This window comes from Lipotes vexillifer, unplaced genomic scaffold (assembly GCF_000442215.2).
Source record: "Lipotes vexillifer unplaced genomic scaffold, Lipotes_vexillifer_v1.1 scaffold58, whole genome shotgun sequence".
Classification (NCBI taxonomy): Eukaryota; Metazoa; Chordata; class Mammalia; order Artiodactyla; family Lipotidae; genus Lipotes; species Lipotes vexillifer.
This window is the reverse complement of record NW_006781997.1, coordinates 1,382,484-1,397,931: the sequence shown is the minus strand read 5'-3', so window position 1 is coordinate 1,397,931 and position 15,448 is coordinate 1,382,484. Positions and strand designations below refer to the sequence as shown.

The window sequence follows — 15,448 nt, the reverse complement described above, 5'->3', positions numbered from 1 at the left end:
ACAACAAAATTTACAAAAATGAATTCACTTCAATTGAGCCAATAGCTACTGGAATATATTATTATATTCAAAAACTCTCAGTACTGATTTACAATACTGTGTAGTCACAAAGCATATGTTGTTATAGACACAGACAGAAAAGTCAAGTCCCTCTGTCTCCTTTAAAAATAAATAAAACATAAAATTAAATTGTGTGTTCCATGATCTATGTGCTTTGCACTCTAATGTTCCACATGTCTCTCAGCAGCACTGGTCGGTAGTTTTGTTCCAAAATTTCCATGTATTCAAAGTAATCACTCACTCGAAACCCATGCAGTGCTTCTTCCTGTCAAAAAATAGAAAGAGATGTTCATTCGCTTGGGTAAAGACACACAATTCTAAGTTAATGAGTTTTAAACAGTTAATGTATCATTTTTTTTCAGCTATAGATGGGGGTTTTATGTTTCTAATAAATGTGTAACTGCTTTTTTATTTAGTAGGCTATATGTATATGATAGCAAAAAACCATGTCCCTATGAAACAAGGTTGCCTGTTTTCGAAACCAAAAATGCTTTACCGCTAACAAAAAAACAAGATAATGAAACCTTCCTAATATTTAAGATACAATAGTTTCAATTATAGAATGATTGTTCACATTTGTAATTAGTAAAGACTCTAAAGCTTATCAAAGGATACTTATAATGTAAGAAATGTCAGTTCTACAGCTACTGTTCATAAAATCTCCAACAGTCTGCAATTCATAATGTTGGTACTATGCATGTCTATACTAATTTGGAATTTAATGGTTAGTGTCCCAAATGAGGCACTCAAGAATGAAAAATAGTAGGAGCATCCATTTAGAATCTTAGACACTTTTAGGAAATTTTATGACTATTTCTTTTAGTATCTCCAAATCTTTTTAGTATCTCCAAATCTTTTAGTATCTCCAAATACTCGCTATGCAATGCCTACCCTTCAAGGTAACAACAAAAAAATTCTGCAAAAGAAACATGATCCCTTAAAAAAAAAAAAAGAAAAAAGAAACATGATCCTTGATTCAATGTAATGTATCATGTTAGAAGTTTTGGAGGTTATAAAAAATTTGGAGCAGTTCATGCCTTTCTGGAGAAAATAGCTTAAAGGCAAAAGCTACTAACAATAAACAACAATTCAAAAGAATAAAATATAAGATATTATCATATACCAAATATTGTGTTAGAGACAGTCTGTAGATGAGAGACATCAGTGTAGGGCAGTTAGGAAAACATCACAAATTCTCAGTAAGAATGGATGTTTTTAAAGGCCTCAGATGTTGCTAGTCACTACTAGATTAGTAATAGTTCACAGCTTGCACATAACTTGGGAGAACAGTACACTTACTTGCCACATACCACCTAAAATCTGGGTAATTTGGGGGAAAAGTTAACTGGTACTTTAAAAAAAAGTATTACTGATCTACAAGGCTGATATTATAATTAAGAAAACTAAATGATGTTAAGTTATATGCATAAGATTACACCTTTAAGGCTAGAGCTAATACCCTTGAACATAAAAATTTGAACTTTACTCTTAATTTTAAAATACTTGTGACGTTATCCATTTCTTCATTTCTTCATTCATTAACCTCATTCATTCCCTTACTGTATGTAAAGTTCTTGGTTATACAGTGAAGACCCAAAGATGAATGAGACGGGTCTCTGTCCTAAAACATTAACAACTGAGGTATATATCATATCTCCAGTTTTATGTATAAGCAACTGAATCAAAAGGAAGATGTTCATCTTATGAATAGCAGAAATACTATGTAAATTTCTCTCTATCAAACATATTTCACTCTGTTCTTTGGGCAAAAAACAGGATTGAAGTAAGACCAATCTTACTGTTCAAGAATTCACTTTAAACGGTTAGAGTTGTAGTCACGGAACTATTTATGAAGTTATCCATTCTCTTCATTCAAATTATGTGTGATTTGACATTAATCACCCTTTCACTAAAACTATACCTAACTTGGAAAAGAATTATAGTAATGTGTTATTCTAACTAGAAGAAAAAAAAACCTAATGCCAGAAAAATTGTCTTAGTACATATTCATGATTTCTAAAAGAATGCTTATTGTTCATTAAATGTGAATTACAATAGGAGATGACAGCATTTGAACAATACCTCTAATAATTCTTTTTGGGCAAAAATAAGGAAAACCTATTTTAACATCTTTTAATTATTGCTCCACTTTAATTTAAAAATAAAAACTACCTATGGAGAACCATAGCTATTACTTGGTTTAAAAATATTTTTTTCCTTAAAACATGTTTTTTGAATTATGGCTTCCATTTTGGACATTAATTTTAAAATAAAGAGAAAATACTCTAATAATTATACTGAAGAGACACCCATAAAATGGCAAGTAAAGTTGAGGTCTTATTTCATAAGAGAAAGATAAGGCTATTAAGGTCTTATTTCATAATGAATTAAATATTCATTTTAAAAGGAATGTTTTTAAATTATATAGATTATTTAAAATTCACAGGTAATTTTAACTCTGAATAAAATTTTAGAATCTCTGAATTCCACTTTGTCTTCAAAGTGGAATATGTTTCATTTTATCCGAAATGTTCTCTTATAGCCTTTTCAGTGAATTAATTTTCTTTGTAATTATGACCATTTAGACTGCCAGCTTATCATTCAAGTTATAAAGGACCATTTCCTCAGAATACTGCTTTATTATTTCATTTATAGACATAAGTATATTGGAATCTATAAAAATATGAATTCCCTTATCCTTTAAATAGGTAGGCATATGTAATTATATAAGGTAACATTATCCCATTTTATATAAACAGTGCACTATCTGTTCAAGTTTTGTTTTAATAAGTAGTTTGTCTTGGTTGGGAAGTCCGTAATGAGTATATTGCATTTTCTTTTTCTGCCTAGTGGCTTTTCAACCAGTGTGCCTTCAATGATTTGCTTTTTTTCATTAATGCTGGGTTTCAAATGTTGAACCATCAGAAAAGCATTAAAAATTATCATCTTAAACCACAATGCTGTGTGTGTATTCAATTATATAATATGACATATACACAGCTTCCCTCTCTCTTTTGTACATAGAATCTAGTTTCAAGTATGTATCCACTGGTTTTCTTTTACTACTGAGAGCACTTAATTAGAAGTTCCACTGAATTTAGGGTTTTTTTTTTTAAAGTAAACAGACTGGTTAATGATACACTAGAAAGAGCACAGGATTTGGATTCAGACCAAAAAAGGGTAAAAACTCACCTGTATTAGTTACTAGATGTATGAACCTGGGAAAGTTTACAGATTCTCTAAGCCTCAATTTTACAAAGGCTGAATAACAGCATAAATTGTGTTGTCTGAACTCTTTACCATGAATTATAAAGCCTTATGTGATCTGACTCCTGTCTCATCTCCAACCATTCTTACTCCCTCACCTTGTTTTGGCCACAATGGTCATCTTGACACTTTCTAAGTGGGCCAAGCTCATTCCAACCTCTGAGCCTTTGCACTTGTCTTTCTTCTCATTTAGAAGGATTCTGTACAGAAATCTTTGCATTGCTTTTTTTCCTTTGCTTTATTCAGGTTTCTGATTAGCCTCACTGGGCTAATTAGCCTCAGAGTAGCCTTCACTGGGCTCTTTATCTAAACAGCACCTATGAATCTCACTCTCTGACTCCCTTACTGTGTTTGATTTCTTATAATAAGATCTATCAATACCTGAAATATTATATATTTATTCACATATTGTTTATCTACTGGTAGAATGTTAAGGTCAATTTGGCAAGGCCATGGCCTATTCTTGTGACTACAACGATGCCTGGAACACAGATGCTGGACAATGGTCAATGAGTGAATGAGCAGTACCTGTTACTCCCTTTGCCAAGTGCCTGGCATTCAATAAGCACTCACGGTATTAACGGTGGTCATAATAACATTTTTATTAACCTTTCTCTGAAATGGTTGAGCAAGATTTTCTTGATTGAACTGCCAATTTGTAATGTTAAGTGGACATGTTAATGTTACATGTTACATTAAATGTTAATGTTTAATGGACAGGCCCATTAAAGATTATTGACTCTAGTCTCTGCTCTTCAACCCCTTACCAAAAATGTAAGAGAACAATTCACCTAAAATATTAAGCTATTACTGTCCTTTCTTGCAACTTCTCAAGAATATGCCTATTATGGAAATCAAGCTATACCTATAATTTCAATCATTATTTTTATCAAAGTTTTCAAAAATAGTTTCCAGCAGAAATGTTTTTAGACCTACTGGAAGCCCTGTAAATTTGGAATTTGAACTGAAGATAAGGACTTTCAGGGTGGTAAATAGATACAAAGCATGAAAAGATGAAGTGTGCTACCATGACATGCCTTAGTTTTAAGATTTTAGGACCAAGTTTAGGTACTTTCTGATATACCGTTTCCCTAATATTTAATTATTAATGCATTCAAAAGGTGATTTTTAAAAAAGATAATAGCTCTTTATAGCGTATGCAGGAAAAAAGTAAGATACATCACTTTGGGTTAAATTGGAACAAAGAGTCAACTCATTAATAATCACCAGGAGGCATATAAAATAAGTTTGCCACAAAAGGTATATAGAACTTACTATCCACTAAGGTAACTTAACAAAGGATCCATATTAATGTCATCTCTCACATAGGAAGCACCAAATTATATAGTTAGAATTACATAAGAGAAGGGGTTTTGTGAACTTAGTTATGCTCTTTACCCTTGCTAGAGATGACCTCTTGTGTGTTATGTCTGAACTATCATATAAAAAAGGACCTTCCTTCCTGGTCAAAGCGGTAGAAACACAAACAACCTGTAAGTCACATTTCTTCTAGTATATTCTTCCTAGACTGTTTCATATAAGTAGAAATTCCTGGACCCAATATTCCCCAAACTTCTGAATCCCTCGTGTTCAAGCTCCAAAGGTAACATTTTCACATATTCTAAAGGTTGCAAGTTGCTTGGGATTTTATACTAAAATCTGACAATGTATTTCTCTGTCATGAAAACTCTGTCTTTGTAGGTCTGGGAGGAATCTAGGTATATCAGTTTTAATAAGGACCCTAGTGATTTTTAAGATCAGGAAAGTTTAGACAGAAAGTGTACTTCTGGAGAGAACACGATGTTCTTAAATATTTAGGATAAAGTATGCATTCGTAAAGACTTTAACTCAGCTGAGGGGTACATGGCATATGTGATGACTACAGAGATGATTAAATTTTGGCTAGGTAAATGAGGGAATAGGCCTTGATCAGATACAATGTAAGAGAATGTTCCTGACATAGATCTGCAGTATATGTCTGGTATTACTACATGATATAATACCAAGATGTCTCAGGAGCTGGAGAAGAAAATGGGAGCAAAAGTATATAGTCTAGCAATGGATCCAGGAGAAAATCCTGTTTCCTTTGCTGTGTTGTTTGCACGTTTTTTCTTAAGTTAAAAAAAAAAAATACAAGAGAAGGATGAACAGGGATGTAGAAACTCAAATAACTGCTACTTTTTTTTTTTTTAAAGCACTTGCAATGTGTCAGATGATGTTCTAGAAGTATTTTTACAGATATCATCTCATTTAGTTCCTCAACAACTCTATGTGATAGGTATTATTTCATGCCCAATTAGACAGATGAGAAAACTGAAGCATGGAGAGGTAAGCAACTGCCCAAGCTTACAAAGAGTGGCAGAATTTAACTTGAGGTGGACTCAAGTGATATAAGGTCAATGCAGAAAACATAACTGAAAACCACATACTTTGTTGTGCCTGATCCTTTGGATGGTGAATTATTTTTAATACTATAAACACTTGTCTTTTGAGAGCTTAGTATACAATTATTATTATTTTCAGTCTGATCTCCATTTCTTACCCTGCCAACATGCTCAGGTAACCACAGATGCAATAATAACAACAACAAAAGAACCCTCTTGACAATTTACTGATGCGTTGAAATTAATCTGATTTTTACATAATTATAAATTGATTTTGCCATAATATGCAGGATTTAGTTGAAGCATTTTAATTAAGTATTTTGAGTCTTCACAGCCTGATTTTCAATGGAAGGCAATCTTCTCCTAGCCTGGCATTTCAGTGATGTTTGTCCCTAGGTTGAATTCATAAACTAAAACCTAGATCACTGTCAGCCTATTACCATGCAGAGGAATGCAATACAGCCAGTCTGGTAAAACAGTGGGTCTTCTGAAGTACTATCAAAGTAATCTCCCTACACTTGTTGCTTGTGTGTGTGTGGGTGCATGAGAGAGAGAGAGAGAGGGAGAGAGAGAGAGAGAGAGAGGGAGAGAGAGAGAGAGATCCATCCATTAAAAATGAACCAACCCAACTTTAGACTTTCAAGTCTGAGATATTTGAGAATATTTATTTTGTCGGATGATGTTTTTATTTCTGGATGTTTGATGCCTGCAGATTTTCTGAACCATCATCTGTCACAGAAAAACGTTAGGTCCAAGGACTAATCTCTTCAGCACACGTTTAGAAGTTGCCTTCTAGGTCAGCACTAATCTATCAGTCACCACAGTGTGGGAATAATGCACTTAGCTGCTCTATTATCCAACCCACATTCTTGTTGTGCCTAAAAAGATATTGTGAAAAACTCAGATAACACCTTGCTGATAAACTTATACCCATGGCATTCATCTAATCTTTTAGTGGTTTAATCAAATGAGGAAACATAAACAAGTTTTATTGCTTGCTTTTTTTTTTTTTTAGTAAACCTGAGTTAAGAAATTTCAAGTCATCTTTTTAATATACTGATCATGACGAATTGTTCAGTGGCCTACCAGAAATGCAAACACTGAGTCTAGATTCAATTACCTGATTTAAAATCTTGAGCCTAAACCAAAATGAATACAGAATGGGTTGGTATTTTGTGTATACTACATGCTTCAGACAGATTTTTATTCCTAAAGTAATATTTCCAACATGCCCCTTCTGTCAGTACATGAAACTTAAAACCAGGAACAGAACTGCATATTTTCAATCTTCTGGAATCATTTCATTACCTCAAGTTTCTCAGGATAACTGATAATACTGTAACTGAAAACATGCTTGTGGTTTTTCAGTATTTTGGAAACTAATTCAATTGGGCCTGATTATTTGAACTTATTTACCACAGTCAGATGGTTGTTCTATCCATTTTTATATAATGATAATATCCTCCTTTTAAAAAGTAGTTTTATTACAAAAGAAGCATGGTTCCATTATTCAAAAAAAAAAAAGCCCACATAAATATACACAATAAAAAGTAAAAGTCCCCTGTTTTACTCTACCTCCTCTTTCCTCTCAGAAGCAGTCATTATTAAACATGTAGAGTCAGGGCACAACATGTAATCTATGTAAGAACATTATTATGGCTGTGGTATGTAGTTATACGGAGAATTATTGATAAGTTTTTTTCCTTTTGAACAAGTCTGAGATTTTGGATCAGATATAAAACATAATTTCCAAGGTTTAATCTCCCTAACTGTAGTTTAATGAGGACTTTTAAAATCATATATCTTTCTGACTAGGGGGATCTTTTGAGGGGAGGAAGAATAAAAATCACTTCCTTAATCAAAATTTCATGATTGGGTAATATGTGAATAAGTGAAAACCAGTATACATATGTTTACATACTTTGCAAAGAAGAGATTATAACAGGGCTTAATGGAGTACTTAAAGGGGTATGTAAATGCATATTTAAAAATGAACTACAGGGCCTCCCTGGTGGCGCAGTGGTTGAGAGTCCGCCTGCCGATGCAGGGGACGCGGGTTCGTGCCCCGGTCTGGGAGGATCCCACATGCCGCGGAGCGGCTGGGCCCGTGAGCCATGGCAGCTGAGCTTGCGCGTCCGGCAACGGGAAAGCCACGACAGTGAGAGGCCCACGTATCGCAAAAAAAAAAAAAAATAAATAAATAAATAAATAAAATAAAATAAAATAAAAATGAACTACATTGGAATTTATCTCACAAGAAAAATACCCACCAAAAGAAATCAGTGACCGTGAGACCTACCTGCTGAAAATAAAACAAAAAATACAGTGAAGTCACGGTATTAGAAAGGTATTAGAAAGGCATTTTTCCTAATACCTCAGATGAATGCACATAGCAGGAGTAAGAAGTAAGGTTAGTTCCAGGACAAGTGCTAAAATTAATTCTTTGCCAACATATTCTTAGTTTGGATTTAAACCAATTCAACTAATATTTTAGTAATTTAAATAGGACTTAGGTAGTAATCTTTTTACCCTCACTTTAAAATTCTTTAAATTTAAGTTTTAAATTGACAGCATTATGCTCAGAACACAACAGAGTTTGGGAAATATTTAAAGAGGTCACCATTTGTAAACCCTATTATAATTTTTCCTGGCAGTAATCAAGAAAGGGATGAAAATGCAATAATCACCAACATCAATCAGATTTAAAGGTCATGAAATATAAGGATATCCTTCTGGTAGAAAGGAAGATGTTAGTAATGTTTGTTATTCAATGTGAATAAAAACTAAGTTCATTCATCTTTCCCTTTATATTTATTTACATTCTTTGTTTACTCTCAACAAGTATTTATTGAGCACTTGCTCTGTGCCAGGTGCTGAAAATACATTAGTAAAACGAGGCACTGAAAAATACATTAGTAAACGAGATAGACAAAATCACAATCCTTGTGGAGGATTACACATTATACTGGGGAAGATTGACAAAAACATATCTAAAATAATTTCAGCCAGTGACAAACACTATAAGAGAAACTAAAGTAGGATAAGAGGTTAGATAATTATAAGTTAGGAGATATAAAAATATAAGAGTTTGGGGAAATTTCAGACTGAAATCTCTATAACTGACCACTGTAACTAATGAAAATGTCCCTTACTGAAAAGGAACCCACATTTTGTCCTCAACATAATTCTCATTTACTTAACCATCCCTGTTCTCCAAATTACCTCTTACAGACCACTTTTTTCTTTTTCTACCTAAGTTTTCCTTCTACATGTATGACCATTGTCTTGTTATACTTTATTTCATTAAAAATGTTTCTAAGATCATAATTCTATTGATATATGTAGGAAGTTTGAGACATTTTGAATTCAGTATTTATGAAGTAAAAATGCTTGATAGCTTCACAATCTTAAATGATCAATAACATGTACTTACAAAAAATCATTAAATGAAAAATAACTGATAAGTATCTAATGGTAAAAAATAAAGATAAAATTAATTCATGTAGCAATTATCTGTCCACCTAGAAAAAACCTAATGTTGGTTTTGATGTATGTATGCATATGCATGCATATGTGTGTCTGAGGGTAGCAGGGGGAGGGAAACATATTTTAAATTCAAGGAAAGATTTTAACTTAAAACAAAAAGTTGGATTTCCAGGAAGAATCACACATAGAGTATATTTATATATCTTGTATTTTCTAAAGTCCAGAGCTTCAAAAGTCCCATTAGTGTGAGAAAGAAAGCAACTATATCTTGCTTTAAAATATTAACTTATATATAGTAGTGACTTTTTTAAAAAGAGTGTTATGATAGAATCTTTCATGGAAACCTTTTATAAAAATATTTGATAGTTTAGAAAAATATGAAGGTATAGGCAATTACATTAAATGTTTTTAAAAAGTATCAAAGCTCTGTATTAACACACAGTAACCTGAACTTTTATTGACTAAATAAGATATAGGAATATCCAAAAAAAAAAGCCCTTTTGGCACAGCATACTGGCTGAAAGCAAAATTTTGTAGCCAGGCAGCTTAAATTCATATGCCAGGCCCACCACTCTCTAGCACCACTCACCAGCTATAAAATCTTGGGTAATTTACTTAACTCAGTGCCTTGGTTTCCTCATCTCTCAAATAAAGATAATACCTACCTCTCAAGGTTGTTTTTAGGATTTCATGAGTGTCTAGAAAAATATCTGGCATTAGACACCCCATCAAAGTTGACCATTAACTTTCAGCCAAAATTTTTCCTCTAGAAGTAAAGTTACTTACTTTTAGGAAAACCTGCAGATCTTGAATCTGAGTGTGCTGTAGAATGTCTTGTTGTAGATGTTTGAATATAGCTATACAGATATACACTTGATAATCAGGACCAAGGAAAATACAAGTAGCAATATAATGGCAGATTTCTATCCAATCTAAATAATTCCAAAAACACTGAGTTATCCATTGCAGGCAAATCTAGGGAAAAAAAAAAAAGAATTTAGTTCATTAGAAAGCTTATAAAGCCATATTTGACTTTTAAAAAACAGTACCCAATAACTCACACAAAACCTATTTGCCTAATGTGTGAGAAAAGTTTCATGGCCTTTGGGATTCAGGACTTAGGGATAACTGATGGTGTTCACACTGTTCATATGCTATTGCTAAATGCCTTCTTTAGTCATATTTTCCTCCTCTTACCATAACACCAGTCTGCTCTCTACAGATAACAAATGCTGAGACTATTTTAATTCAGAAATGGGAGCTTTTTCTATCCTACCTATAATCACAGATGTATAATTATGCAGATGACGATTGCTAAATATGCATATGGACTCTTGCTGAATCAGAAAACAATTTAAACCAACTAGAATTATATAACAAAAACTGAGAGCTAATGAATAGAATTCAAAAATGAGACTTTTTACAAAAACCATTTGCTTTACTTTCTGAATATTTTTCAGATTATAAAAGTAATACATACCCATCACAAAAACAAACAGAAAACTTAAAAAAAAATAGTGATTAACATTGTTAATATTTTGGTACATTAATGTTGCAGGTGGAATTGTGTCTCCCCCCACAAAATATGTCAAAGTCCTAAACCCCAGGAACTATGAATGTGACATTATTTGAAAACAGCGTCTTTACAGAGGTAATCAAGGTAAAATGAGGTCATTAGGGTGAACCCTATTCCAATATGACTGGTATCAAGGAAACTGAACAATCTGAACACACACAGAAGGCAGACATTGAAAGGACACACATGGAGAATGTCACATGAAGACAGAAGATTGGAGTGATGCATCTATAAGCCAAGAAATATGTAAGGCTACCAGAAGCTAGGAGAGATCCATCAAACAGTTCTTTCCCCAGTGCCTTCAAAGGGAACAGAGCCTTGCCAACACTTTTATTCCCCAAAACTGTGAGATGATAAATTTCTGTTGTTTTAAGTTACTAACTTTGTAGTACTTTGATACTACAGTCCTGTGAAACTAAGACAATTACTTTCCAATATTTTTTATTTATGATTTACAATTTACCACTGAGGAAAGATTTCTTTGATTGAACCTCTCTTCCCTATAGTTTTGTTCTTTAGAGGTGGGAAGGAATGGGAACAGATATGGAGGCTTATCTCAATTTGTCATAGATACAGTAGACATACACAAATTTTCCTTTTTTGCTCCATTGTTTTGACCTTTAAAAAGTATATTATTGAACAGTTTCTAAAATTTGCTTTTATTTCCCTGATTCAGTTTAGAGGGATGCTGCTTCTGCTTTTAACTGCCTTTATCAAGGTGTATTAGTTTGCTGAGGTTGTCGTAACAAGGTAACAGACTGGGTGACTTAAACAACAGAAATTTATCTTCTCTAGGTTTTGGAGAAGCCCACGGTTAAGGTATTGGCAAGGTTGGTTTCTTCTGAGGCCTCTCTCCTTGGCTTGTAAATGGCTGCCTTCTCCCAACATTTTCACATGGTCTTTCTCTTGTACGTGTCTGGTGTCCAAATTTCTTCTTATAAGTACACTGATAATATTGGATTCAGACCCACCCTAATGACCTCATTTTAACTTAATTACCCCTTTAAAGACTCTGTCTCCAAATACAGTCTCATTCTGAGGTACTGAGGGTTAGGACTTCAACATATGAATTTTGCAGGGGGTGCACAGGGTGGGGAGGGGCACAAATCAGCCCATACCAGATGGTATCATAAAATTTTTGTTTTCCATACATCATTACTCATGTCTACCATTAACCTTTTAATTTCAGGCTATTATAGGCATATCTTTTCATCTCACTTTCTGGTCATATTTCTTATTATTGATAATGCCAACTACACATGACCAAATATATATATATATTTTTAACCTGTAATTCTGTTCTCAGGTATTGGATTTTCCTTTACAAATATTATGTTCCCTTCTATTATGTTTCAAAATCTTTTCATAGAGCCCATGGGTTAACTCAATATTGAATTAAAATATCTGTGAACATCCAATATTTGTCAACAGGAAGGATATATTTAATTTCCTTTGGTCACAACTTTACTTTTCACTTGGCAGCAACAGGATTCTTCTAGATCGTGACCTGGAGGGAAGGTTGGTATGCAAAGTTCATCACCAACTTCCACTGCCTAATCAAGTATCCACACAGTATAGCTCAGCTGCCCTGGGGAGGAAATATATCTCTTGCTCCTACTTGACTAGATGGATTGAAAGAGTCAGTGGTCCTTTGACTAGAAGCAAAACGTTTTTAATTCCCTAATGCACTGCTGCCAGGCTTCTGTCTGTTCTTTGCTACAGATGTTAATACCAATCAACTTAGGGCCAGGCTTTGTTAATGAAAATGAGAGACTCTGGATGAATGAAGAAGGAGAAACAACTGAAGAGTGAAAATTAATACAAATGATCCAGGTAGCCAGAGAAAGCAGTTCCCATTCAGTTGTCAGCTTCCTAGGTGACTAGCAAGTCGACAGTAATGAAGGGGTAACAGTTTCTATCTTCTTTCTAGTTGGCCTATGCTACAGGTTGAATGGTGTGGAACTGTTGATCATCAACTCATTTTGACCTTTAAGCCTAGCAATTTTATATGATTCAAACAAAGATACCTGAAGTCAAAATACTTATTTATCCATAAAGCTTTACCATATTGGTTAAAAAAAGTTGCCCCCAAATCTGCAATTACTTATTTATTATACATAGTTTCTGATGCAGTGGAAATTTTCTGGCATTTACACAACATTCACACAACATTCATGCACTGTTTTCTATACAATGTCTATTTTTTTCCATTAAATGGAGAATAATACCAGCCTTTTCTACACATGGGAAATTTAGGAAAGGAAAAAGAGAGATTATAATTGAAAGCACTCTGAAAATATATCAAGTGCTATGCAAATGTTTTTCTATAACTAAGGTACAAATGTTTATTATTTAACAAACATTAACAAACATTTATGTACCTAATCTACAAGTGTTATAATTCTTCTGTGAACAAAAGACATTTAGTTCCTGCTCTCATGGGACTTATATTTAAAGAGGAGACATACACTTTTTAAATATATGACCTTCTTCACTTGGTAGGAACTGTATCTGCTATTGCTATTATATGTGTAAGATACTCCAGAATTATTAGATTGTAATAGAATTCTAAAACACTATTTCCCTGGAAGAAAGCTGAACCATGAGTTAAGGAAGTAACTTCTCTATATTTATAAAATGAAATAGTCTGTGAATCAGCTGACAGTCTAGGACTCCAGCAGGACAAAAGAAATAGTATGTGTCCAAATAGACATGATGAATTTTCTTTAACATTTTTATTATGGAATTATTCCAAATATACATAAAAGGAAAAAAGCAGTGCATGAACCAGACTCATCAAAGCTTCAAAATTCTGAGTGGCTGATATGTCTGAAGTCCATTTTCCTGTATAGGTTCCCCCTCCTTAAAAATTTTAAGATAAAACACATCGTAAATTGCTGTATGTTACATCTGTGTTTGCTTTAAAACAAACGGAATCAATTTTTCATTTCATTTACCACACATGACAAAAACAACAATCCAGAATAATAATACTAACATGACCACAAGCAATATGATTACTTAAAACAGTAGTATTTTTGCTGTTTTATTTGTCATTTAGACAATGTATTACTTGGCATGTACAGTCAAATTACTGTGTTTTAAAGTGCCTTTTAGGATGTGGAGAAAAAGAAACCCTCCTATACTGTTGGTGGGAATGTAAACTGGTGCAGACACTATGGAGAACAGTGTGGAGGCCCTGTAAAAACTAAAAATAGAGCTACCATATGATCCAGCAATTCTACTCCTGGGCATATATCTGGAGAAAACTCTAATTTGAAAACATACATGCACCCTGATGTTCACTGCAGCACTATTTACAATAGCCAAGACATGGAAGCAACCTAACTGTCCATTAACAGATGAATGGATAATGAAGATGTGGCACATATACACAATGGAATATTACTCAGCCATAAAAAAGAATGAAATAATGCCATTTGCAGCAACATGGATGGACCTAGAGATTATCACACTAAGTGAAGTAAGTCAGACAGAGAAAGACAACTATCATATGGTATCACTTATATGTGGAATCTAAAAAAAAACGATATAAATGAACTTATTTACAAAACAGACACTCACAGACATAGAAAACAAACTTATGGTTACCAGAGGGGATAACAGCAGGTGTGGAAGATAAATTAGGAGTTTGGGATTAACATATACACACTACGATATATAAAATAGATAAACGACAAGGACCTACTGTAGAGCACAGGGAAGTATATTCAATGTCTTGTAATAACCTATAATGGAAAAGATTCTGAAAATAACATATATATATATATATGTATATATATATATACACACACACACACACATATATATGTATGTATAACTGAATCACTTACACAACATTGTAAATTAACTATAATTTAAAAATGGTTAAAAAAATAAAGTGCCTCATAAGGTTACACTATCAAGTGGGTACTCTTAGGTTCATTTAATTATATGTGTTTATATTATTATATGAACTATTTAAATGACTCCAAAGTAAAAAGACAAAGTAAGGTATATTTCCTGACTCTTCAGCTTATTCTTTTCCCTATCCCTATAAGAAATCATTTAACAAAATGATACATTCTTTCATGTTTTTAATATAAGGATATTTGTACATGTATTTATATCTCCACCCTTTCTCATACAAATAGTAATGTACTAAACACTCTTTTTTGTCTCCACCTTTTTCTCACTTAACAAAAGATCCTGTATATCACTCCATAGCAATATACAGAGGTACTTCTCATTCATTTTTATAACTGCACAGGGCTACCCTGTGGATAAACCATAACTCATTCAACAATCCCGTTTATGGACACTTGCATTATTTCTAGTCTTTTGATACTATAAGCTATAAAAACATATTTGTACACATACATTTTCAAAATTTTTGTCCGTGTATCTCTGGGATAGATTTCTATAAATGAGACTACTGGATGAAAGGGTAAATGCATATATGTTTTTGCTAGATACTGCCAAATTCCCTCTTATAATAAGTCTAAAAAATACACTATATTTTCAAAACCAAGTAGTTGAGGCCTTACAGTCATTGAGAAAATATTATTAGTAGTTTATGGAATAGGTTACAAAGAAAGTGAAACATTGGTTTTTATAGTAAACCAATGTTCCTTACACTGAATTATAATTTGAAACATTTGAATGTCTTTTTAGG

At 33.1% G+C, this 15,448-nt stretch overlaps 1 protein-coding gene across 1 annotated transcript in view; it reads right to left on the bottom strand.

Moving 5' to 3' along the window:
- Positions 1-205: 205 nt before the first annotated feature.
- Positions 206-15,448, bottom strand: part of TBC1D32 (TBC1 domain family member 32) — a 176,046-nt gene continuing 160,803 nt past the window's right edge. Inside the window, exons 32-33 of the mRNA XM_007454903.1 lie at positions 9,984-10,172; positions 206-325 (exon numbers count right to left, since the gene is read on the bottom strand). Coding sequence (XP_007454965.1) covers positions 206-325; positions 9,984-10,172 — 309 coding nt within the window. The remainder of the gene's footprint in view (positions 326-9,983; positions 10,173-15,448) is intronic.